The following is a 26,024-nucleotide window of genomic DNA, read 5'->3' on the forward strand; positions in this document are numbered from 1 at the left end:
GGCTTTGGGCTGGTTATAGCTGCTTATTCAGCTTCCTCTCCCCTACATCACAAAATCCAGAAGGCATGGGCAGCCGTAGCTGGAAAAAGTGCTCCGTGTTCTGAATTCTTGAAAGCTGGAAATTCGAGCTGATCCTGTAGGAGCTGAGGGGAACCATCATGGAAATGGGGGCAGTAGAAGGGTTTATTCTTAGAGGAGATCAAGTTCTTCTCTTACAGAGCGTGCAGGGGAATATGAAGATCAGCAAAGACAAGGACAGTGGGGGCACTTCCCAGGAGAGCTGCAGGTGAGTGCAGAGCCATTTGCTCTTTCATTCATTCCCCTTGAGAGTTCGTGCTCAGACATTGTTGCCTTTCTGTGGGAGAAGTGTTTTTACACATAGATCTCATCGCTCTGCTTGGTGGTAACTTCTCCTGCAGCCACTTCAGTCTCCTGCCCTCTTTCCTACATGAAAATCCAAATGTCTTGACAAAAACATTCAAGTTGAAGAATGGAAACCCTCACACCAATCTCCTCCTCCAGGGAATTGCGGTTGATGAAGCATCTCTCAGAAGCACTGAAGGCCAATCTTTGATTAAACAGTTTCACATTCATGTCTGAAATACCTTTTCACCAGTCATGCTATCAATAAACATCATCTGCAGCAGCATGGCTGGGCTTCCAATCCCCACCACAGGAGACCTCATAATGATGGCAGCATCTGCAATTATCCTTGCTTGAGAGGAAGGTATGTCATTTCTTCTGAAAGACCAGGGAGCCCTTTGGTCCAGGCACTGCCAAGGTGCTGCTCTGGGTCTTGGCGTGAGCTCTCGTTTGCCTGCCCAACCCAAGAGACCTTGGAAAGGCAGTGGAAAAGCACAGGATCCATGCAGGTTTTACACCTCAAACAAGGGCCTTGTAACCAGAGATTGGGTTTGCTTCATGGTGATTGGACCCATCTCCTGAGAGAGCAGCAGCTGTTTTTCACATGGCTCTTACCCCTTGCTGAACCCTGTGATTTGGCTCCGGAGAAACAGGGATGTGGAAGCTGCTGGCATTTGTTCCCATGCAATGAACAACTGGCAGGGATGTTTGACAGCTGAAAGGAGGAGCAGAACTGTTTCCTTTGAAGAAATCTTCAACTGACAAAAATAGGCCAGCGCTTCTGTGGGTGGGATGCGCACACTCTCCTGTGCCCCAGAGTGTGTCGTGTGAGTGACCAAGCACTGGCATGTGGTGCCTGGGGTGGTTACAGAGTCTCTTTCCTTAGAGATATTCAGCACCTACCTCAAGACAGCCCTGAGCACCTGGCTCTGGATGGCCCTGCCTGAGCAGGTAGTTGGACCAGATGACCACCAGAGGTCCCTCCCCACCTCATGTGATTCGTAATTCTCTGAATCTGTGAGAGCAGCTGATGTTGATCAGCTCAGAGCTCCCAGCATCTGGAGGGATCGAAGGGCATCAGGATTGTCTTCTCTTTCTTTCTAGACCTAGCACTAATAAATGGCATTTAAGGAACGCCTTGAAGAGCCTGAGTGCCTGTCTTACCTGGGTCTGTTAGTATCATTTGTGGTGTCCCAGCCTCAGAGTTTGCAGCCTGAGGGGAGTCTGGCTTGTCCCAGGCACATCATCCTCTGCTGATGTGTGAATACACCCCTCAGGATCCCCTCCCTTTTCAGAACCGGGGCTGCTCCCACATCCCCACATCTCGCTTAAGGAGATCACTTGGGACAACAGGGAGCATCCAAGGCTCTAAGAATGTTCCAACTTATAATGTTGGGATTGTTTGTGGCTACAGCAATTGAGTTCTATGTTATTCATGACACACAGACCTGGGTCCAAATTCAGCAGTAGCACCTGGGGCTGAGGGGAGCTGGGCCTCTGTTTCCCCAGCCTGGGCTGCTGGGAAGAACAGCCCTGCAGGATTTTCCAGCTGTACCCAGGTCCACGGTCTTTGATGATAAAAAGACGCCGAGAACCCTGGTGGCTTCAGTGTAACCACGGTAAAGGAGGCTTGGGAATGCCCTCTGCATCAAAGAGCTGGAACATGGAGTGCGGGCTCAGGGCGAGGAACCTCTCAGCTCATCTTCTCCTTCCCTTGCCTGTGTCTCCACTGGTGGTCACAGCTGGAGAATGAGGCTTTTGGGAGGAGGCCCAGCTGCACCCATTGTTTTGCCCAATGTCCACAGGAGCCCAGGAAGGGAAGAGGCTTTCCTTTAACTGGATTTGAGTATCAGCAAGTGGAAATTCTGAGCAGTATATGCACAGAATAAACCCTTTCCCCGGGCTCAGCCTTGCCAGCCTCAGCCCCTCCCTGCCCTGCATTTTTGCCCAGCCCAGGCAGCTCCTGCACCAGCGGGTCCCGCACAGCACAGAGGTACAAGGCACTGTCAGAGCCCTCGACTTCCTCCAGCTGCAGGAGGCTGGATTTCTCTGTGGGGTTCAGCGACGTGGTGAAACGGCCGCTCCGCTTGGAGCCAGCTCCTGCATGAGAGGCGATCAGCTGGGGAGCCTGGCCTTTCTTCTGCTGGTACCAGAACAGTTGAGAAAGGTAGGATGTTTGGTAGGTGCAGATTGTTCGAAATGTTTCTCCCTGTTTCATGGTGACTTCTCCTTCTTGCTGGGTGACGGTGAGCTGCCCCAGGGTGCCTGGAGGAAAGCAAGGGTCAGCATCTCTGCAGGGAAAGGCTGTGAGATGCAAACCAAGAGGGGATGCAAATTGTGGGAGGAGAAGGCTCCCTGTGACTGGCTGAGATGCAGGAGACTCAGGGCTGGGAAGAACAAGGTTCTTCAGGCAAGAGGTCGGAGATCTCAGCTCAGCGTGGCCCTCTCAGCACACTAATGCCAGTTCCCTCCTTCAGGGAGAACCCCAGAGCAGAGCTGGGCTCTCACTCAGGTCTAGATTCTCCTCTCCAGTGCTTCGAGGAGTCTCCAGGGCACAGCCTTGAGTGCCTGGCCCTCCTCTGCTCCCTCCAGGACACCTCCAACAGGGGCAGGGTTCTGCCAACTCCTGCATAGTTGATCCATCTTTCTCTTCCCACAGAGAACTGTTGTGGGGCTGAGGGTCTGCTGGGGAGAAGAGGAATTGTGCCTCCAGCCCAAGGCAATGCTTACCCAGTGGCTGCCTCAGGAAGGCAGCGAGGAGGAGATACGCAAGGTGCCTGCCGCGACCACTCATGCTGCTGGACTGGGAGGGACTGAGAAACCCCCACATCCCCTCAGCATCATAGAGAGAAGAGCTGCCTGTAAGGACTTTGCAAGGAAAGCAGAGACTGCAATGGGGAGGAGGAAATGCTTGTTCCCAGCACAGCTGCAGTGCTTGTGCTGGGCTCCTCCCTCCTCCAGCTGTGACCCTTGTTTCTCCTTCAGCCCAAACCTTCTGACTTTCCAAGGTGAGGGCTCTAAGGGGGTCATCAGGATCTGCCCCTCCTGAGCAGCCTCTCACACATGTTCTGCTGTGCAGATGCCATTTGCTTTCTGGGCTGCAAGCACACATTGTCAGCTCCTGCAGTGCTTCTCATGCTCCCGCTCCTCAAGCCCTTCTCTTCAGGGCTGCTCTCAGTCCATTCTCCACCCAAGCTGTGTTTGTTCTTGGCATTGCCCTGACACTCCAGTGTCCCAGGTCTCTGAGCCTGGATTCTATCCCATCCCATAATATAACCACCACCCCCCAAACTCCTTTTTCCAGTTCTGTACAGGTTGGAGAGCCACACCTCATATCCAGCCTTCCCTGCGCCCAGCTCTAAACCAGAGCCCAACTGCATCTGAGCTGTGACTTTGGCAACCTTTGAGCCCCAGTGGGTCTGCAGAACAAATGGATCTTCATTTCTGTGGAGGGATATTCACTGTGAAATCCTCAAGTTCTGGAACATGGGGAGAAAGCATGAAGGTTTCAGTCCCCTCTCCATCAGCTTCTCCTGCAGCTTGAACCCCAATGCACTTTGTGTCTTGCCTGTAAGAAGAACAAAAAGGATTGGCAGCAGAGCCCCAAGCCACCCTCTGAGGAACACATCCCCACACTCCTCATGCTCACAGGATTGCTGCTGCTGCTGCTGCAGAGTATATAGGGCATCGGCTCCTGATGAATCTTTGCCACCTCTTTTAGAACCACTGATGGTGGGAGTGCTCTGCCCAAGTTCATTCACTTTTTATTTAGTATTTAGGGTCCACTGTGTATTTAATTCCCCTCAAGGGGTCAGTGTTTCACCAGAAGGGGCTTTTATCTCTAAGCACAATCAACATAAAAGCCCAAACTCTCAGATACTCTGTGAAATCAAGCCTTCCAGAAGTTATTACTGTAAGAAGGGTAACAAATGATTAGCAGTGATCAAAATGTTTAGAGGCATAGCTTTGAAAGGCAATGTGTCTAATAATTACTAGAAGGTAATAGGAACAGTGATTAAGAAAGATACATCACCAATTGTCCCTTTACCATCATCATCATCATGCAGATCCACATTCCCTGGGGAGCTTGATCTTCCCAGGAAGGATTTAGACATCCAATCCCTCAACAACTGGTAGAGCCTTCACAGTGTATCGACTTGTAACTGAGGTCTCCGACCATTGCTGAGCTTTTAGATCATTGAGAAAAGACCTTACATCAGCCTAAAAACTTGGAGTCTCTGGGCCCTGCTGCTCACAGCCTCTCTTTCTCATGTTTTCTTGAAGCAACAGTAGGCCAGCACAATAACACGGGAAATAAATCACTTTCAGACACTGTTATTTACTAAGAATAGTACAATTCTAGTGATAACAGCGATGTAAGAGTCCACAGATTGAGCAGCACATTCTGCAGGGCAACAAAAATCCAGGTGATGCTGCTGTGCAGGCTGAGCTCAGAGCTCCAGACAAGCAGTGGCAGGGAGGGAACCGCTCCCCAGTGCACCCACCACGTTTTTGTGCAGCGCTGCACGCTCTGGGCACCAGGGTGGGCTCAGCGCACAGAAATAGGCAGCGCTGTCCTGGAGCTCCGCATTCTGCACGTGCAGAAAAACCTGGGACTTCTCTGCAGACAGCACAGAGGAGAATCTCCCTGCACCCGCACGAGGTTTGCTTTTTGTCACCCAGAGCAGCATCTGAGGGGACTGGGTCTGGTGCTGCTGGTACCAGAAGAGGGAGGGAGCAGAATCTCTGGTGGAGAAATTGCAGTGCAGAGTTGCGCTGTGTCCTGTCTGGATGGTCATCTCTGCTGGGAACTGGAACACAGAGTCCTTTTGGGCACCACCTGGGAAGCCAGAAAGGGCTTTCAGCTTTGCTTGCCTGTCAGCCTGAATGCCTGTCTCTCCATCACCTTGCTCACTGTCCCCACTGCCCAGCTCCCTTTTCCCAGCCTCTCAAAGCCTGAGCTCTCTGTCCCTGCTCTCTTCTCTCTCCAGGACCCTGCCACCCCTCACACCACACATCCCCATCCCTCCTGAGCTGGCCCCCATACTTTGCCATCCCCCCCGCACAGCCCCTGCTCTCCTGACACAAACCCTTGCAGGGCCCCAGGGACTCAGCACTCCCGGCTCCTCCTTCCACCCCCAACACCACAACCCTGTGCCTCCTTCTGCCCAGCCTCCCGCTCCCATCTCACCCGAGGCTGCCAGTGCCAGCAGCGCTGCCAGGAGAAGGAGGACCATGTCCCACTGTCCCTGCCAGCAGGAGGGATCTGATGCTCAGCCCTTGCCCTCTGCTGCCCCTGCCAGCTCCAAGAGGCGTCCAAGCCCCAGCCCTGAGGGTGGAGCCAAAGCCCAGCCCTGCTGCTCCACCATGTCCTCAGCACAGGAGCCCTTGGGCTTGGCTGCTGGAGCTTCTTCCTTACAACAATGCTTCAAACACCACACCAGAGTGACCCAGGCTGACAACACTTCATTTTTCCAGATGTGACCACCACTGGAGCTGAGTCTTCTGCCCACAGGGCTGCGTTGCTGCCCTGCAGATCCTTAGACCTTTCATCCCAGGACTCAGAAGAAGCCTTCTTTGAGGAATGGGCATGGAACACATGTGGAAATGAAAAGGCAGCAGTGATGGAAACCAAAGCCCAGTCCATATCATCAGCTGTGATGCTTTGCATTCAAGATGAGCTTGTCAGAAAATTGTTGCTTCTGCAAAGGTGCCTCTTGCCCTGCGGCAATGAAGGGCAGGGATAAAAGCCAGCCCAAGCCCCTGCTCACTCATTCCATTCCTTTGCCTCCTTCTGCTTGGGAACCAGGTGAGTCTGAATCCTCTCCATCCCCACTCAGGAGTGCATTTGGCTGCTCCTCACACACTCCTGTGCTCTGCTTCCTCTCTCTTTCCTCTCCCAGGTACCCTCTGACTCTGAGCCATGTCCTGCTACAACCCGTGCCAGCCCTGCGGCCCGTGCCCGCTGGCCAGCAGCTGCAATGAGTGCTGTGTGCGGCAGTGCCAGAGTTCTACTGTCGCCATCGAGCCCTCTCCTGTGGTGGTGACCCTGCCCGGCCCCATCCTCAGCTCCTTCCCTCAGAACACTGTTGTGGGTTCCTCCACCTCCGCTGCTGTTGGCAGCATCCTCAGCTCTCAGGGAGTGCCCATCAAGTCCTACTGTGGCAGGAGGTGCCTCCTGTGAATAAGATGTTGGAGAAGCTCCAGGGAGACACCTTGAGGAACTTGGAGCATGGTGCTGGACAGAGAACCAAGATCTTTCATTGTGGATACCAAGAGAGTTTGAACAGTTTTGCTTTTCTTCCCTTTTCCTTCCTTGTTTTGTTCCCCTTGACAGCAAGTTCCACCAAGGCCAGCCTGGTGGGGACCCTCTGTCTTCTTTCCCTCCATGGGGCAGATTGACATGGGAACTTCACTACAGCAAGGATCTCAAACTCTACGCTGGTCACTGGGCTCCCTGCACTTCTAACTTCTGCTGGAGTGACTTGGTTTCCCTCTTCTCACTCATTAAAATTCTGCTCCATTCACACCTGGAGTCCATGTGATTGTTCCTCCTTGGGTGCTGCCCATGCTTTCAAAGGAGAAAGGTGCTGCTCTGGTGGAGAAGTGGAAGAGGGCACGAGGAGACCCAAACAGAGCTGATCACAAACATACAATGTAGAGAACCCCTATGGGAACACAATGAACCCTGGAATCTGCTGAGGAATCTAAGGACAAGGACAGCAGGACAGGAATGTTCTGGGGAAGGATAAGGCCACGGCATTGTTTGTGTGCTCACAGGCTGCACAGAGAGGGGACCAGGCAAATCCATCCAGTATTTCTCCTGTGGGCAGTGTTAGGCAGGATGGGGTGAAAACCCATCAGCAAACGCACCCACCTGGGGAGGCAACAACCAGGGACAATCAGGGTGAGCTGAGGAGAGAGGGAAAGAGAAGGACAGGGCATGTCCTCCTCCTGACCATGGGAACCTACTGCTCCAGAAGATGTTTTGCTTTGCAGAATGGCAGGAGTGGAACAGAAGCAGTCATTGAAGGTAGGAATGATGCCTGTCTTCAGCTCTAGGTTTCTCTCCTCTCATTCCTGCAGTCCTGTGGCCTTGGCAAGCATGGAGCTGCGGGGAAAATTTGCCTATGGCTCAGGCTGCTGCCTGGCTGGAAACCAAAAAACAACCGTGTAAAGCTTTTCAGTAGAACATACACAGAATAAACCCTTCCCCCAGGCTCAGCCTTGCCAGCCTCAGCCCCTCCCTGCCCTGCATTTTTGCCCAGCCCAGGCAGCTCCTGCACCAGCGGGTCCCGCACAGCACACAGGTACAAGGCACTGTCAGAGCCCTCGACTTCCTCCAGCTGCAGGAGGCTGGATTTCTCTGTGGGTTTCAGCGACGTGGTGAAACGGCCGCTCTGCTTGGAGCCAGGTCCTGCATGAGAGGCAATCAACTGGGGAGCCTGGCCTTTCTTCTGCTGGTACCAGAACAAACTATCAAAATAAGAGGTCTTGTAGGTGCAGTTTGTTCGAAAGGTGTCTCCCTGTTTCACGGTGAATTCTTCTTCTTGCTGGGTGATGGTGACCTGCCCCAGGGTGCCTGGAGGAAAGCAAGGGTCAGCATCTCTGCAGGGAAAGGCTCTGAGATGCAAACAAAGAGGGGATGCAAAGTGTGGGAGGAGAAGGCTCCCTGTGCCTGGCTGAGATGCCGGAGCTTCAAGGATGGAAAGAACAAGGCAGATGGTTCTTCAGGTAAGAAGCCTGAGATCTCAGCTCAGCGTGGCTCTCTCAGCACACTAATGCCAGTTCCCTCCTTCAGGGAGACCCCCAGAGCAGAGATGGGCTCTCACTCAAGTCTAGATTCTCCTCTCTGTTGCTTCGAGGAGTCTCCAGGACACAGCCTGCAGTGCCTGGCCCTCCTCTGCTCCCTCCAGGACACCTCCAGCAGGGGCAGGGTCCTGCCAACTCCTGCCAAGCTGATCCATCCTGCTCTCCCCACAGAGAATTGTTGTGGGGCTGAGGGTCTGCTGGGGAGAAGAGGAATTGTGCCTCCAGCCCAAGGCAATGCTTACCCAGAGGCTGCCTCAGGAAGGCAGTGAGGAGGAGATATGCAAGTTGCCTGCTGCGACCACTCATGCTGATGGACTGGGAGAGACTGAGAATCCCCCACAGCCCCTGAAAGCCTGAGAGAGCAGAGATGCCAGCAAGGATTGTGCTGAGAGTGAAATGGGGAGGAGAAAATGCTTGTTCCTAGCACAGCTGCAATGCTTGTGCTGGGCTCCTCCCTCCTCCAGCTGTGACCCTTGTTGCTCCTGCAGCCCAGACCTTCTGCCTTTCCAAGGTGAGGGCTCTAAGAGGATTACCAGAGTTTCCTCTCCTGAGCAGCATCTCACACATGTTCTGCTGTGTGAACGATATTTGCTTTCTGGGCTGCAAGCACACATTGTCAGTTCCTGCTGTGCTTCTCATCCACAAGCTCCTAGAGCTCTTCTCTTCAGGGCTGCTCTCAGTCCATTCTCCACACAACCTGTGTTTTCCTTGGCATTGCCCTGACACGCCAGTGTCCCAAGTCTCTCAGCCTGGACACTTCCCAAAACCACAATATAACCACCACTGCCAAACTCCATTTTTCAGATCTGTACAGGCTGTGGAGACCCAACTCAGATTCAGCCTTCCCTGCGCCATCTCTAAACCAGAGCCCGACTGCATCTGAGCTGTGACTTTGGCAACCTTTGAGCCCCAGTGGGTCTGCAGAACAAATGGATCTTCATTTCTGTGGAGGGACATTCTCTGTGAAATCCTCAAGTTCTGGAACCGGGAGAGAAAGCGGGAAGGTTTCAGTCCCCTCTGCATCAGCTTCTCCTGTCTGCATTGAGCTCAAACTCCTGACACTACAGGATGATTTGCAGTACTGGCAGAGACCCCTGGGGGAAATGATGGAGAAGCTTGAAAGAACAAGTAACCTGATACCCATGGGGTTTCTTGATGCCAGTGGTGATGGTGCTGACAATGCCTGGTGGCAGGGGAATCAGACCAGGACATGGTCCCACTCCTCCCCACCAGCCCTACAGGGACCTCCAGGGATGGCCAGAGCTTGTCAGCCCTTGGGATCCATTTGCCTGGCGAGTGGAGAACCCTGGAGCTGCAGCAGTGGGGCTGGGGCTTTGATTTTGTCTCTCCTGCACAGGCTTTGCACAGGAAGGGGCTGAATGTGCAGCCAAGGTCCTGCAGATTGGACCCCGATGCACCTTGTGTCTTGCCTGTAAGGAGAACACAGAGGATTGGCAGCAGAGCCCCAAGCCACCCTCTGAGGAACACATCCGCACACTCCTCATGCTCACACGATTACTGCTGCTGCTGCTGCAGGGTATATAGGGAATAGGCTCCTGATGAATCTTTGCCACCTCTTTTAGAACCACTGGTGCTGGGAGTGCTCTGCCCAAGTTCAGTCACTTTTTATTTAGTATTTAGGGTCCACCGGGTATTTAATTCCCCTCAAGGGGTCACTGCTTCACCAGAAGGGCCTTTTATCCTTAAGCACAATCAGCATAAAAGCCCAAACTCACAGATACTCTGTAAAATCCAGTTTTCCAGAAGTTATTACAGTAAGAAAGGTAACAAATTATTAGCACTGACAGATAAGTGGAACAGCTTTTAAAGGAAATGTGTCTATTCATTAACAGAAGATAATATGTATAGTGATTAAGAAAGATACATCACCAATTGTCCCTTTATCGTCATCATCATCGTCATGCAGATCCGCATTCCCTGGGGAGCTTGATCATCCCGGGAAGGATTTGGACATCCAGTCACTGGATAACTGGGAAAGCCTGCACAGTGTATTGACCTGTAACTGAGGTCTCCGAGCATTGCTGAGAGCGGCTGAGGTTTTAGATCATTGAGCAGACAGCTTACATCACCCTAAAAACTTGGAGTCTCTGGGCCCTGCTGCTCACAGCCTCTCTTTCTCATGTTTTCTTGAAGCAATAATAGCCCAGCACAATCACACGGAGAATAAATCACTTCTTGACACTATTATTTATTAAGAACAGCAGAATTCTAGTGATAACAGCAATGTAAGAGGCCACAGATTGACCAGCACATTCTGCAAGACAACAAAAATCCAGGTGCTGCTGCTGTGCAGGCTGAGCTCAGAGCTCCAGGCAAGCTGTGGCAGGGAGGGAACCGCTCCCCAGAGCACCCACCATGTTTCTGTGCAGCGCTGCACGCTCTGGGCACCAGGGTGGGCTCAGCACACAGAAATAGGCAGCGCTGTCCTGGATCTCCGCATTCTGCACGTGGAGAAACACCTGGGAGTTCTCTGCAGACAGCACAGAGGAGAATCTCCCTGCATCCACACGAGGTTTGCTTTTTGTCACCCAGAGCAGCATCTGAGGGGACTGGGTCTGATGCTGCTGGTACCAGAAGATGTAGGGATCGGGATAACGGGTGGAGAAATTGCAGTGCAGAGTTGCGCTGTGTCCTGCCTGGATGGTCATCTCTGCTGGGAACTGGAACACAGAGTCCTTTTGGGCACCACCTGGGAAGCCAGAAAGGGCTTTCAGCTTTGCTTGCCTGTCAGCCTGTCTGTCTGTCTCTCTAGCACCTTGCTCACTGTCCCCACTGCCCAGATTCGTTTTCCCAGCCTCTCAAAGCCTGAGCTCTTTGTCTCTACTCTCTTCTCTCTGAAGGTCCCTGCCACCCCTCAAACCCCACAGACCCCTGCTTTACAGCCACACTCCCCACACTTTCCCTCCACTCCTTCTCCCCACATCTCCAAGGTTCTCCCCATCCACACAGAGACTGGTATCCTTGGATCCACTGCACACAGCAGAGCAGCTCCCTCCCACAGGGAGACCCCCAGAGCAGAGCAGGGCTCTCTCCCAGGCCTTCGTTCTCCTCTCTGGTGCTGCCTGGAGTCTCCAGGGCACAGCCTGGAGTGCCTGGCCCTCCTCTGCTGCCTCCAGGACACCTCCAACAGGAGCAGGGTCCTGCCAACTCCTGCAAAACTGATCCATCTTCCTCTCTCCACACAGAGGATTGTTGTGGGGCTGAGGGTGTGCTGGGAAGAAGAGGAATTGTGCCTCCAGCCCAAGGCAATGCTTACCCAGTGGCTGCCTCAGGAAGGCAGTGAGGAGGAGGTACGCAAGATACCTTCTGGAACCACGCATCCTGCCAGGCTGAGAGAGACTGAGAAACCCAAAGATGCCCCCTTAGAGGCTGAGAGAGCAGAGCTGGCAGGAAGGAATTTGCAAGGGTAGCTGAGAGTGAAATGGGGAGGAGAAAATGCTTGTTACTAGCAGAGCTGCAATACTTGTGCTGGGCTCCTCCCTCCTCCAGCTGTGACCCTTGTTGCTCCTGCAGCCCAGACCTTCTGCCTTTCCAAGGTGATGGCTCTAAGAGGGTCACCAGGTTCTTTTGCCTGCCATGTTCTACTGTGCGGATTCCATTCACTTTTTGAGCTGCAAGCATTCACTTTGGGGATCGTTGACCCTCAGTTGGATTTTGACAAGGCGTGTCCAAGCTTTCATCCAGGAATTTACCTGCAGAAGAAATGGCTCTGCATCTGGTGTGGAGGGAAGTGCTCTGTGACAGCCTTATAGTCTGGAACCTTGGATAAAGCGTGAAGATTTCAGGCCCCTCTTCATCAGCTTCTCCTGTCTGCATTGAGCTGAAACTCCTGACACTGCTGGATGTCTTCCCAGTGCAGGCAGAGACCCCTGAGGGAAACAATGGAGATGTTTGTGAGAACAAGTCTGCTGATTTCCATGTTGTTGCTTGATAGTGTGGTCAGTGCTCATGGTGCTGACAATGTCTGCAGCGAGGGCCAAGTGGGGCTGGGAGGAGTGAGGTGACCCCTATTATTATTTTGAAAGATAACAAAAAATCTTTCTACAAATATATAAATAATAAAAGGCGGACTAGGGAGACCATACAGTCCCTATTGGACACAGAAGGAACAACAGTAACAGGGGATGAGGAAAAGGCTGAGGTACTTAATGCCTTCTTTGCCTCAGTCTTTAGTCGTAAGGAGGGTGGTTCCGTCTGTGTACAAACCCAGGAGCTAGAGGAGCATAATGAGGCTCCCATGATCCAAGAGGAGGTGGTCAGAGCCTTGCTAGCCCGACTGGACAGTCACAAGTCTATGGGGCCGGACGGGATTCACCGTAGGGTACTGAAGGAGCTGGTGGGTGTGCTGGCCAAACCCCTTTCCATCATCTTCCAACAGTCCTGGAAGACTGGGGAAGTCCCACTGGACTGGAGGCTGGCTGATGTTGTGCCCATCTACAAAAAGGGCCGCAGGGAGGACCCAGGAAACTACAGGCCTGTCAGTCTGACCTCAGTGCCAGGGAAAGTCATGGAACAGGTGATCTTGAGTGCTATCATGAAGCACATGCAAGAGAACCGGGTGATCAGGCCCAGTCAACATGGTTCACAAAAGGCAGGTCTTGCCAGACTAACATGATCGCCTTCTATGACAAAGTGACCCGGCTACTGGATGAGGGAAAGGCTGTGGATGTGGTCTTCCTGGACTTCAGCAAAGCCTTTGACACAGTTTCTCACAGCGTTCTGCTTGAGAAACTGTCAGCCTCTGGGCTGGACAGGCGCACACTCTCCTGGGTGGAAAACTGGTTGGATGGCCGGGCCCAGAGAGTGGTGGTAAATGGTGTGAAATCCAGCTGGAGGCCAGTGACAAGTGGGGTTCCCCAGGGCTCAGTGCTGGGTCCAGCCCTGTTCAATGTCTTCATCAATGATCTGGATGAAGGCATCGAGTGCACCCTTAGCAAGTTTGCGGATGACACTAAGCTGGGTGGAAGTGTCGATCTGCTGGGGGGTCGGGAGGCTCTGCAAAGGGATCTGAACAGGCTGGACCGCTGGGCAGAGTCCAATGGCATGAGGTTTAACAAGGCCAAATGCCGGGTCCTGCACTTGGGGCACAACAACCCTATGCAGTGCTACGGACTAGGAGAAGTCTGTCTAGAAAGCTGCCTGGAGGAGAGGGACCTGGGGGTGTTGGTTGACAGCCGACTGAATATGAGCCAGCAGTGTGACCAGGTGGCCAAGAAGGCCAATGGCATCTTGGCTTGTATCAGAAATGGCGTGGCCAGGAGGTCCAGGGAGGTTATCCTCCCTCTGTACTCGGCACTGGTGAGACCGCTCCTCGAATACTGTGTTCAGTTCTGGGCCCCTCACCACAAGAAGGATGTTGAGGCTCTGGAGAGAGTCCAGAGAAGAGCAACAAAGCTGGTGAAAGGGCTGGAGAACAGGCCTTATGAGGAGCGGCTGAGAGAGCTGGGGTTGTTTAGCCTGGAGAAGAGGAGGCTGAGGGGTGACCTCATTGCTCTCTACAACTACCTGAAAGGACGTTGTAGAGAGGAGGGTGCTGGCCTCTTCTCCCAAGTGACAGGGGACAGGACAAGAGGGAATGGCCTCAAGCTCCGACAGGGGAGGTTTAGGCTAGACGTTAGGAAAAAATTCTTTACAGAAAGGGTCATTGGGCACTGGAACAGGCTGCCCAGGGAGGTGGTTGAGTCACCTTCCCTGGAGGTGTATAAGGGACAGGTGGACGAGGTGCTGAGAGATATGGTTTAGTGTTTGGTAGGAACGGTTGGACTCGGTGATCCGGTGGGTCTCTTCCAAACTGGTTATTCTGTGATTCTGTGATTCTGTGACCCCAGCGAGCAGAGCAGCAGTGACACCAGCGGGTGAGCCTGGGGCTGTGAAAGAATCATGGAACCATGGAGTGAGAGAATGGTTGGCTTGGAACAGACTCTGAAAGGACATCGAGTCCAACCCGCCTGCTACATGCAGGGACATTTGTCGGTAGATCAGGTTGCTCAAAGGCTTGTCCAAGATACCTTGAAGAGGTCCAGCAATGGGGCACCCCCAGCTTCTCTGGGGAACTATGCTCGTGTCTGGCAGCCTCAGCGTGGACAAGTCTTCCTTCTGTCCCACTTCAATCTCCCCTTTAAGTTTAAACCCACTGCCCCATGTCACCACAGGCTCTGGAAAAATGTCTCTCTTCAAGTAACATTTCTTCCCCTTTGTAGAGAGGGGGTTTCTCTTCAAGCAACTTCCCCAGCACAGCTTCCTCCCTGCTGTCCCAGCCCCATCATCTGCAGGTGCAGGGCATCTGGCTGCCCCAGACACACAGCCCTTTGCTGCCAGGGGAGCAGGGCAGGACGACCCCTCTGCCTGCCCTGATCTGGAACTGCTCCCACCTTTTATTTAGTATTTAGGGTCCACCGGGTATTTAATTCCCCTCAAGGGGTCACTGTTTCACCAGAAGGGGCTTTTATCCCTAAGCACAATCAGCATAAAAACCCAGGCTCTCAGATACTCTGTGAAATTAAGCTTTCCTGAAGTTATTACAGCAAGAATTTTAACAAATGATTAGCAATGATCAAAAAGTTAGGAGGAACAGCTTTGAAAGGCAACGTGCCTAGTCATTACTGGAAGAAAATACGTACAGTGTTTAAGAAAGATATATCACCAACTGTCCCTTTATCATCATCATCATCTTCAAGCAGATCCACATTCCCTGGGGAGCTTGATCTTCCCAGGAAGGATTTGGACATCCAGTCCCTCGACAACTGGGAAAGCTTACACAGTGAATCTACTTGTAGCTGAGGTCTCCGAGCATTGCTGAGAGTGACTGAGCTTTTAGATCATTGAGCAGACACCTTACGTCACCCTAAAATCTTGGAGTCTCTGGGCCCTGCTGCTCACGGCCTCTCTTTCTCATGTTTTCTTGAAGCAACAATAATATGGGAAATAAATCACTTTCAGACACTGTTATTTACTAAGAATAGTACAATTCTAGTGATAACAGCGATGTAAGAGGCCACAGATTGACCAGCACATTCTGCAAGGCAACACAAATCCAGGTGCTGCTGCTATGCAGGCTGAGCTCAGAGCTCCAGGCAAGCAGTGGCAGGGAGGGAACCGCTCCCCAGAGCACCCACCACGTTTTTGTGCAGCGCTGCACGCTCTGGGCACCAGGGTGGGCTCAGTGCACAGAAATAGGCAGCGCTGTCCTGGAGCTCCACATTCTGCACGTGCAGAAACACCTGGGAGTTCTCTGCAGACAGCACAGAGGAGAATCTCCCTGCATCCACACGAGGTTTGCTTTTTGTCACCCACAGCAGCATCTGAGGGGATTGGGTCTGGTGCTGCTGGTACCAGAAGAGGTAGGGATAGCGATTGGTAGTGGAGAAATTGCAGAACAGAGTTGCGCTGTGTCCTGTCTGGATGGTCATCTCTGCTGGGAACTGGAACACAGAGTCCTTTTGGGCACCACCTGGGAAGCCAGAAAGGGCTTTCAGCTTTGCTTGCCTGTCAGCCTGTCTGTCTGTCTCTCCAGAAACTTGCTCACTGTCCCCACTGCCCAGCTCCCTTTTCCCAGCCTCTCAAAGCCTGAGCTCTCTGTCCCTGCTCTCTTCTCTCTGCAGGTCCATGCCACCCCTCACACCACACATCCCCATCCCTCCTGAGCTGGACCCCATCATTTGCCATCCCCTCTCCCTGCGCAGCCCCTGCTCTCCAGACACAAACCCTCCCAGGGCCGCAGGGACTCAGCACTCCCGGCTCCTCCTTCCACCCCCAACACCACAACCTTGTGCCTCCTTCTGCCCAGCCTCCCGCTCCCATCTCACCCGAGGCTGCCAGTGCCAGCAGCGCTGCCAGGAGAAGGAGGACCATGTCCCACTGTCCCTGCCAGCAGGAGAGACCTGATGCTCAGCCCTTGCCCTCTGCTGCCCCTGCCAGCTCCAAGAGGCGTCCAAGCCCCAGCCCCGAGGGTGGAGCCAAAGCCCAGCCCTGCTGCTCCACCATGTCCTCAGCACAGGAGCCCTTGGGCTTGGCTGCTGGAGCTTCTTCCTTTCAACAGTGCTTCAAACACCACACCAGAGTGACCCAGGGAGGCAACACTTTATTTTTCCACATGTGACCATCTCTGAGTTTTCTGCCCACAGGGCTGCGTTGCTGCCCTGCAGATCCTTAGACCTTTCATCCCAGGACTCAGAAGAAGCCTTCTTTGAGGAATGGGCATGGAACACATGTGGAAATGAAAAGGCAGCAGTGATGGAAACCAAAGCCCAGTCCATATCATCAGCTGTGATGCTTTGCGTTCAAGATGAGCTTGTCAGAACATTGTTGCTTCTGCAAAGGTGCCTCTTGCCCTGCAGCAATGAAGGGCAGGGATAAAAGCCAGCCCAAGCCTCTGCTCGCTCAGTCCATTCCTCTGCCTCCTTCTGCTTGGGAACCAGGTGAGTCTGAATCCTCTCCATCCCCACTCAGGAGTGCACTTGGCTGCTCCTCACACACTCCTGTGCTCTGCTTCCTCTCTCTTTCCTCTCCCAGGTACCCTCTGACTCTGAGCCATGTCCTGCTACAACCCGTGCCAGCCCTGCCAGCCCTGCGGCCCGTGCCCGCTGGCCAGCAGCTGCAATGAGTGCTGTGTGCGGCAGTGCCAGAGCTCCACCGTCGCCATCGAGCCCTCTCCTGTGGTGGTGACCCTGCCCGGCCCCATCCTCAGCTCCTTCCCTCAGAACACTGTTGTGGGCTCCTCCACCTCCGCTGCTGTTGGCAGCATCCTCGGCTCTCAGGGAGTGCCCATCAAGTCCTACTGTGGCAGGAGGTCCCTCCTGTGAATAAGATGTTGGAGAAGCTCCAGGGAGACACCTTGAGGAACTTGGAGCATGGTGCTGGTCAGAGAACCAAGATCTTTCATTGTGGATACCAAGAGAGTTTGAACAGTTTTGCTTTTCTTCCCTTTTCCTTCCTTGTTTTGTTCCCCTTGACAGCAAGTTCTACCAAGGCCAGCCTGGAGGGGACCCTCTGTCTTCTCTCCCTCCATGGGGCAGATTGACATGGGAACTTCACTACAGCAAGGATCTCAAACTCTACGCTGGTCACTGGGCTCCCTGCACTTCTAACTTCTGCTGGAGTGACTTGGTTTCCCGCTGCTGACTTATTAAATTCTGCTCCATTCAAGCCTGGACTCCATGTGATTGTTCCTCCTTGGGTGCTGCCCATGCTTTCAAAGGAGAAAGGTGCTGCTCTGGTGGAGAAGTGGAAGAGGGCACGAGGAGACCCAAACAGAGCTGATCACAAACATACAATGTAGACAACCCCTATGGGAACACAATGAACCCTGGAATCTGCTGAGGAATCTAAGGACAAGGACAGCAGGACAGGAATGTGCTGGGGAAGGTTAAGTCCACGGCATTGTTTGTGTGCTCACAGGCTGCACAGAGAGGGGACCAGGCAAATCGATCCAGTATTTCTCCTGCGGGCAATGTTAGACAGGATGGGGTGAAAACCCAGCAGCAAACGCACCCACCTGGGGAGGCAAAAAGCAGGGACAATCAGGGTGAGCTGAGGAGGGAGGGAAAGAGAAGGACAGGTCATGTCCTCCTCCTGACCATGGGAACCTACTGCTCCAGCAGATGTTTTACTTTGCAGAATGTCAGGAGTGGAACAGAAGCAGCCGTTGAGGGTTATAGTGACCCCTGTATTCGGGTCAATGTTTCCTCTCATTCCTGCAGTCCTGTGGCCTTTGCCAGCATGGAGCTGCAGGGAATATTTGCCCATGGCTCAGGCTGCTGCCTGGTTTGAAACCAAAAGCCATCCCTGCAAAGCCTTTTGGCAGAACAAGCACAGAATAAACCCTCCCCCAGGCTCAGCCTTGCCAGCCTCAGCCCCTCCCTGCCCTGCATTTTTGCCCAGCCCAGGCAGCTCCTGCACCAGCGGGTCCCGCACAGCACAGAGGTACAAGGCACTGTCAGAGCCCACGACTTCCTCCAGCTGCAGGAGGCTGGATTTCTCTGTGGGGTTCAGCGACGTGGTGAGATGGCCGCTCTGCTTGGAGCCAGCTCCTACATGAGAGGCGATCAGCTGGGGAGCCTTGCCATTCTTCTGCTGGTACCAGAACAAGCCATAAAAGTTGGAAGTCTGGTAGGTGCAGGTTGTTCGAAATGTTTCTCCCTGTTTCATGGTGACTTCTCCTTCTTGCTGGGTGACGGTGTCCTGCCCCAGGGTGCCTGGAGGAAAGCAAGGGTCAGCATCTCTGCAGGGAAAGGCTCTGAGCTGCAAACCAAGAGGAGATGCCTAGTGCGGGAGGAGAAGGCACCCTGTGCCTGGCTGAGATGCCAAAGCCTCCGGGATAGGAAGAACACGGCTTGGGGGTCTTTGGGCAAGACGTCCATGACCTCCGGTAAGCGTGGCTCCCTCAGCACAATAATTCCAGTTCCCTCCTTCAGGGAGGCCCCCAGAGCAGAGCTGGGCTCTTATCCAGGTCTTTGCTCTCCTCTATGGTGCTTCCTGAAGTCTCCAGGACACAGCCTGGAGTGCCTGACCCTCCTCTGCTGCCTCCAGGACACCTCCAGCAGAGTCAGGGTCCTGCCAACTCCTACAAATCCGATCTATCATTCTCTCCCCAAAGAGAATTGTTGTGGGGCTAAGGGTCTGCTGGGGAGAAGAGGAATTGTGCCTCCAGCCCAAGGCAATGCTTACCCAGTGGCTGCCTCAGGAAGGCAGAGAGGAGGAGATACCCAAGGTGCCTGCTATGACCACTCATCCTGCAAGGCGTGATAAAGATGGAGAAACCCCCACGTCCTCTCAGAGTCTGAGAGAGCAGAGATGCCGGCAAGGAGTCAGCAAGGTTAGCTGAAAGTAAAATGGGGAGGAGAAAATGCTTGTTACTAGCACAGCTGCAATGCTTGTGCCTGGCTCCTCCCTCCTCCAGCAGTGAGCAGTGTGGCTCCTGCAGCCCAGACCTTCTGCCTTTCCAAGGTGAGGGCTCTAAGGGGGTCACCAGGGTTTTCTCCTCCTAAGCAGCCTCTTGCACATGTTCTGCTGTGTGGATACCATTCCCTTTCTGGGTTGCAAGAACACATTGTCAGCTCCTGCTGTGTTTCTCATCCTCTAGATCCTCAAGCCATTCTCTTCAGGGCTGCTCTCAGTCCATTCTCCACACAACCTGTGCTTGTCCTTGGCATTGCCTTGACACTCCAGTGTCCCAAGTCCCTGAGCCTGGACACCTTCCCCACCACAATACAAACACTACCCAAACTCCTTTTTTTCAGTTCTGTACAGGCAGAGGAGCCCCAGCTGAGATCCAGCCTTCCTTGGGCCCAGCTCTAAACCAGAGACCGACTGCCTCTGAGCTGTGACTTTGGCAAACCTTGAGCCCCAGTGGCTCTGGAAAAGGCATGTCTAAGCTTTCATCCTGTCTCATGTTCAGGAACCTAGGTAGAACGCCTGAAGGTTTCAGTCCCTTCTCCATCAGCTTCTCCTGTCTGCATTGAGCTCAAACTCCTGACTCTAAAGGATGGTTCTCAGTGCTGGCAGAGACACCGGGGGGAAATGATGGAGAAGCTTGGAAGAACAGTTAACCTGATTCCCCTGGGGTTTCTTGATGCCAGCGGCAGTGGTGATGGTGCTGACAATGCCTGGTGGCTGGGGAATCAGATCAGGACGTGAGCCAAATGGGGCTGTGTGGGGTGCGGTTGCCCAGCGAGCAGAGTAGCAGTGGGCCTGGTGGGTAAGACTGGGGTATCAGATAATCATTGAACCATGGACTGAAAAACTGTTGGTTTTGAAGAGATATTGGAAGGTCAGGAAGACCAACCCTCCTGCCAAGCGGAGGGATGGTTTTTGGTTGATCAGGTTGCTCAAAGCCTCGTCCACCAGACCTTGAAAAGGCCCAGTGATGAGTCACCTCCAGATTCTCTGGGGAACTGTACCGTGTCTGGCAGCCTCAGCATGGACAAGTCTTTCTTCTGTCCCACCTCAGTCTCCACCAGGGAAAACTAGGGATGGCCGGAGCTTGTCAGCCCTTGGGATCCATTAGCCTTGGCCAGTGGAGAACCCTGGAGCTGCAGCAGTGGGGCTGGGGCTTTGATGTTGTCTCTCTTGCACAGACTTTGCACAGGAAGGGGCTGAATGTGCAACCAAGGTCCTGCAGCTTGGACCCAATCTACCTTGTGTCTTACCCGTAAGGAGAACACAGAGGATTGGCAGCAGAGCCCCAAGCCACCCTCTGAGGAACACATCCCCACACTCCTCATTCTCACAGGATTGCTGCTGCTGCAGGGTATAGAGGGCATCGGCTCCTGACGAATCTTTGCCCACCTCTTTTAGAACCACTGATGGTGGGAGTGCTTTGCCCAAGTCCATTCACTTTTTGTTTAGTATTTAGAGTCCAACGGGTATTTAATTCCCCTCAAGGGGTCACTGTTTCACCAGAAGGGGCTTTTATCCCTAAGCACAATCAGCATAAAAGCCCAGACTCTCAGATACTCTGTGACATCAAGCCTTTCTGAAGTTATTACAGCAAGAATGGTAGCAAATGATTAGCAGTGATGAAAAAGTTAAGAGGAATAGCTTTGAAAGGCAATGTATCTAATCATTACTAGAAGACAATAGGTACAGTGATTAAGAAAGAGACATCACGAATTGTCCCTTTACCGTCATCATCGTCATGCAGATCCGCATTCCCTGGGGAGGTTGATCTTCCCAGGGAGGATTTGGACATCCAGTCCCTGGACAACTGGGAGAGCCTGCACAGTGTATCTACTTGTAGCTGAGGTCTCCGATCATTGCTGAGAGTGGCTGAGCTTTTAGACCATTGAGCAAACACCTTACATCACCCCAAAATCTGGAGTCTCTGGCCCCTGCTGCTCATGGTCTCTTTTTCTCGTGCTTTATGCACTAAAAATCTCCCAGCACAATCACATGGAGAGTAAATCACTGACACTCTGGCATTGCCGGCCGCTACTGTGGCAGGAGGTCCCTCCTGTGAATAAGATGTTGGAGAAGCTCCAGGGAGACACCTTGAGGAGCTCAGAACATGGTGCTGGACAGAGAACTGAGATCTTCCATGGTGGATACTAACAGTGTCAAACAGTTTTGCCTTTCTTCCGTTTTCCTTGTCTGCTTTGACTCCCCTTGACAGCAAGTTCCACCATGCCCTCTCCTGGTGGGGACCCTCTGTCTCCTTTCTCTTCACGGGGCAGACTGACAGAAATCACATGGGAACTTCTCTACAGCCAAGGATCTCAGACTCTAAGCTGATCACTGGGTGCCCTGCTGATCGCTACGCTCCCTGCACTTCTAACTTCCACTTGGAGTGACTTTGTTTCCCTCTTCTCACTCATTAAAGTTCTGCTCTATTGAAGCCTGGTCTCCATGTGCTTGTTCCTTCTTGGGTGCTGCCCATGCTTTCAAAGGAGAAAGGTGCTGCTGTGGTGGAGAAGAGGAAGAGGGCCTGAGGAGACCCTTCTCCTTTCACAGACGACGGGAGGCTGGGATCTCCTGCAGGGTCTCTTCTTTGGGTACCATCCCTCACCTCTGAGTACGTTCTCCCTAGTGCTCCACAGGCAGTGACCATCGGGCTTTGCCTTTCTGTGTCTGCCCTCAGCTGCTCAGAAAGCATCAATAGTCTCATGAGCTCTTGAGAAAGGACCTTCCTGTCAGTCTGGCTGGTGTAGGGTATGTGAGGCTGTGGGAGATGATTTGATTTGCCAAATGGAAGTGCCGGTAAAGCAAGGAACAGGTGTTGGGCTGGTTATAGCTGCTTATTCAGCTTCCTCTCCCCTACATCATACAATTCAGGAGCCATGGGCAGCCGTAGCTGGAAAAAGGGTCTCACGGTGCTGAATTCATCAAGGCTGTAAATTGGAGCTGAGCCTGTGGGAGCTGAGAGCAACCATCATGGAAAATTTGGCACTGTAAGGGTTTATTCCTAGAGGAGATCAAGCTGCTCTCTTACAGAGTGTGCAGGGGAATGTGAAGATCATCAAAGACAAGGACACTGGGGGCACTTCCCAGGAGAGCTGAAGGTGGGTGCAGTGATATTCACTCTTTCATTCATTCCTCCAGAGATTCCGTGCTCAAACACTGCTGCCTTTCTGGGGTAGAAGAGTTTAAACACAGAGATCCCATCACTCTGCTTGGTGGAAATTTCTCTTGGCAGCCACTTTAGTTTCCTGTCCTCTTTCCTATATGAAAATCCAGATGTCTTGACAAAAATTATACAAGTGGAAGAACAGAAACCCCCACACCAATATCCTCCTCCAGGGAATTACTGCTAACGATATATCTCTCAGAAGCACTGAAGGCCAATCTTTGATTAAACAGTTTCACATCCATGTCTGAAATACCATTTCCCCAGTCATGATATCAATAAACATCATCTGCAGCAGGACGGCTGGGCTTCCAATCCCCACCACAGGAGACCTCATAATGATGACAGCATCTGCAATTATCCTTGTTGGAGCACTAGCTGCTTCTCACTCCAGGTCTCTTGGGATGTGTCTTGGTCAGACATTCCCTGCATGTCAGTGATTGGCCACTCAAGAGAGCACTGAGCTCCTCACAAGGTTCACAAACCACATCTGGGGGAAGGAGCAAACACCCAACCACTCCAGGGAATTGCCTTTGTGGTGTTTAATTGGCCTTTGTGAAGAGAGAGCATCATCTGTCTGCACCAACTGCAGGAGATCCCTCAGAGATCAAACTCCCTGGGGCACAGAGGGAAAACAGAAAACATCTCTATCTGGCCAGGTTGAGCTTCAGTGAGTTCATTAAGTGGGAATGGGACAGTTTCATGGTAGCGATGCTGGTGACTCTGATGTTTGCTCTCCCTGTGTGGAGCTGACCGGGAGAGAGTTTACAGCCTGTGGGCACACAGGGTCCCCTTTGGGGTAGTGCAGTGGTGGCTGTGAGGGGGAAAGAAAAGCAGGAGCAGAAGCTGTTAATGCCTCCTGGGTAGAAAGAGAGGAAACAACATCAGGCAGTTGTCGACAGCTTGAAGTGAGTGGGCAAGGTGGGAGCTTCTCCTGACATCATGGCTCCAGAGCTCGTCCAATAAATCAGACTCTTCCCAATGTTTTCCCTCAGCCAAGGGGACCCTGGCTTCATCTGGAGGATGGTGCAGGAAGAGATGTCGCTTGGATCATTTCCTTTGGCTGAGCCGGTGAGTGAAGCCTCCCCAGACCCACAGCACAGACCTCCAATGCCGTGAACATTTAAGGAGAACCAGGTTAAGGGGGATTGCTCTGTCCCTTAGCAACAACAGGAGATTTCTGGGATGTAAATTCCTAAGGAGGAAGAAAGGAGGGAAAGGGATCCTTCAGATGGGGATTCCACGCCGTCTGTCTTAGACACCCAGTCAAGGCTGAGATCAGTTTTCTGCTAGGGAACTGGTCAAGAATCCTCTGTTGTCAGCAGGGAGGGCAGAGATCATACCCTGCACCTGGGCTGGCTTCTCCACAGAGCAACCTCGACAGGGGATTCAGCGCAGAGAGTTTTATATTCATTCACTAATGCATAGATACCTCTGCCCCAGCTGAGATGCCCAACTGACCTATCTGAGCTTCTCATTAGAGTCCTGCCTTGGTTCTTGGAGAACCCCTGACACTTCTAGAGGGCTTTTAGAACTGTGAGGTGAGATGTGCCAAGTCCACTTGGATTCCTGTGTCCAGTTCTGGAATCCCCAACATAGGAAGGATATGAACTGTTGGAACAGGTCCAGAGGAGGCCACGGCGATGATCCGAGGGCTGGATCACCTCTGCTATGAAGACAGGCTGGGATTGTTCAGCCTGGAGAATAGACGGTTCAAGGGAGACCTTAGAGCAATTTCCAGTACCTGAAGAGGCTACAGGAAAGATGCAGACTGTTTAGAAGGGCCTGTAGTGATAGGATGTGGGGGAATGGATTCAAATAGGAAGGGGGAAGACTTAGATTAGACATCAGGAAGAAATTCTTCATGATGAGTGTGGGGAGTCACTGGAGGAGGTTGCCCAGGGAAGTCGTGGATGCCCCATCCCCGAACGTGTTGAAGGCCAGGATGGATGGAGCCTTCAGCAGCCTGATCCAGAGGGAGGTGTCCCTGCCCAGGGCAGGGGGTTGGAACTGGAGGATCTTTAACGTGCCTTCCAACCCAAACCTTCCTAGGATTCTCTGTCTCCCTCGTGCCCTCCCTCTGCCCACCGAGAAATGAGAGCAAAGAGGAGCTGAGGCAGGAGCATTTCATCATAGATCTCTGCTGCCCCTGTCTCTGGGATGGCCGAGGTGAATCCCACTCATGCTGTGCTGAGAAGCTGATGTCAGTGGAGGCCATGGAGGGATTTGCAAAAGATTCCTATGCTGAAACTTGGGAGGAAGCAAATAGACAAGACCCTCAGTCTCATTAGTTGAAACCATAGATCAGTACTGGCTGCCCCAAGGAGTGGAGCTGGGCTCTTCTCTGCCTCACTGCAACAGCCTCTCACAGAGCTGCAGACCCTCAGCTCTCGTCCCTTTCCTAAATTGGTTATTTGTCTCCCAGAGGTGATTGCAGACACCGTGTTCTAAAGGAGACGGCTCTGTGTGTGCTCTGAGAAATGTTTCCCCCCATGCATGAGATGGTGAAGGCCTTGCCTTCAGGGTGAGGTCTAGTTCTCCAAACATGGCTCTGCAGCAAAGGATTTCCCTGACCAGTGGAACCTGGGGCACATGCTGTTTCCCATGCTCTGCATCAACCCCTTTTTCAAGGTGATGGCTTTGTCTTGCTACCAGGAGCACCTGAAGGATCAGCACAGGCAAGAAAACCCTAACGAAAACTTTCCTGTCTTTGCAGATGGAACTGGACACATGGGAGGATGTGGAAAACGGGACAAGTGTGGAAGAGTTCATCCTGCTTGGCTTCCCAGGCACGTGGCATTTCCGGGTCTCCCTTGCGGTGCTATTTGCCCTGATCTACTCCCTGACAGTAATGGGCAACACATCCATCATAGCCCTCGTGTGGACAACCAGGAAACTCCAGACCCCAATGTACTTTTTCCTCTGCAATCTCTCCTTTCTGGAGATCTGGTACACTACGGGTGTTGTTCCCAAAGCCATAGGAGTCCTGCTGGGAACGAGCCAGACTATCTCCTTCCATGTCTGCATCCTGCAGTTATTCTTTTTTCTCTCCCTGGGCTCCACTGAGTGTTTTCTCCTCTCTGTCATGGCCTATGACCGCTACTTAGCCGTATGCTGCCCCCTGAGATACAGCTCCCTCATGAGCAGGGGCCTCTCTGCTTGCCTGGTGCTCGGCTCCTGGCTGGGAGGCTTTCTGGCCATTTCCCTGCTGGCCTTTCTGACCTCCAGGCTGACGTTCTGTGGGCCAGATGTCATCAACCATTTCCTCTGCGATATCGATTCCTGCCTCGCCCTCTCCTGCAGTGACACGTGGCCCGTGGAGCTGGCAACCTTCCTGGTCTCCATCGTTGTTGTGGTGGCCTCCTGTGTGGGCACCCTGCTCTCCTACGCGTTCATCATCTCCTCCATCCTGAGAATCCAGTCAGCCCATGGCCGCAAAAAGGCCTTTTCCACTTGCTCTGCCCATCTCGGTGTCGTCACGATCTGGTACGGCTCCACCGTGTTCCTGTATGTCAAGCCATCGGCCCAGAACTCCCTGGAGCTGAACAAGCTCATCAATACCTTCAACACAGTTATAACTCCGCTCTTGAACCCCTTCATTTACACACTCAGGAACAAAGAAGTGAAGCAAGCTCTTGGGCAGGCTTTCCAGAGAAACTGAAGTGGCTTTTCAAGGGCCTCAGTGGGAGCAGAGAGATTCGCCCTCTCCTGCTCATCACCACGTCCCTGCACAATCTCTCACCAAAGTGCAAGCGCCCCTGTACATCAC

The 26,024-nt window shown here is 52.8% G+C and overlaps 2 protein-coding genes and 1 gene segment (V, D, J or C); 2 read left to right on the forward strand and 1 right to left on the reverse strand.

The window, feature by feature from the left end:
• Window positions 1-1,968: 1,968 nt before the first annotated feature.
• Window positions 1,969-3,157, reverse strand: LOC138731023 (T cell receptor alpha variable 1-2-like). The segment is given in 3 exon segments: window positions 1,969-2,019; window positions 2,333-2,628; window positions 3,094-3,157. Coding segments are annotated over 3 exon segments (411 nt in total).
• On the forward strand, window positions 2,353-26,024 carry LOC138731235 (olfactory receptor 6F1-like). Of its 2 annotated transcripts, XM_069877046.1 has the most exons (3): window positions 2,353-2,542; window positions 23,251-23,326; window positions 24,972-26,024. In XM_069877046.1, exons 2-3 carry the CDS (start codon window positions 23,279-23,281, stop codon window positions 25,914-25,916), a joined length of 993 nt encoding a protein of 330 aa, XP_069733147.1. In that variant the 5' UTR covers window positions 2,353-2,542; window positions 23,251-23,278; the 3' UTR covers window positions 25,917-26,024. The 2 variants fall into 2 exon arrangements, with proteins under 2 accessions (XP_069733147.1, XP_069733146.1); XM_069877045.1 differs by lacking the exon at window positions 2,353-2,542 and having other exon boundaries at window positions 23,237-23,326.
• LOC138731024 (feather keratin Cos1-2-like) lies at window positions 6,287-6,547 on the forward strand. The gene has a single exon (XM_069876716.1). The coding sequence runs from the start codon at window positions 6,287-6,289 to the stop codon at window positions 6,545-6,547; it is 261 nt and encodes an 86-aa protein (XP_069732817.1).

Source organism: Phaenicophaeus curvirostris, chromosome 26 (genome assembly GCF_032191515.1).
Source record: "Phaenicophaeus curvirostris isolate KB17595 chromosome 26, BPBGC_Pcur_1.0, whole genome shotgun sequence".
NCBI classification, from domain to species: Eukaryota; Metazoa; Chordata; class Aves; order Cuculiformes; family Cuculidae; genus Phaenicophaeus; species Phaenicophaeus curvirostris.

Excerpts from the sequence above, each read along its gene's own strand:
- LOC138731024 (XM_069876716.1), top strand. The coding sequence starts at position 6,287 with ATGTCCTGCTACAACCCGTGCCAGCCCTGCGGCCCGTGCCCGCTGGCC.
- LOC138731235 (XM_069877045.1), top strand. The coding sequence starts at position 23,237 with ATGTTTTCCCTCAGCCAAGGGGACCCTGGCTTCATCTGGAGGATGGTG. Across the intron at positions 23,327-24,971 it reads CATTTCCTTTGGCTGAGCCG|ATGGAACTGGACACATGGGA; the intron begins GTGAGTGAAGCC and ends CTGTCTTTGCAG.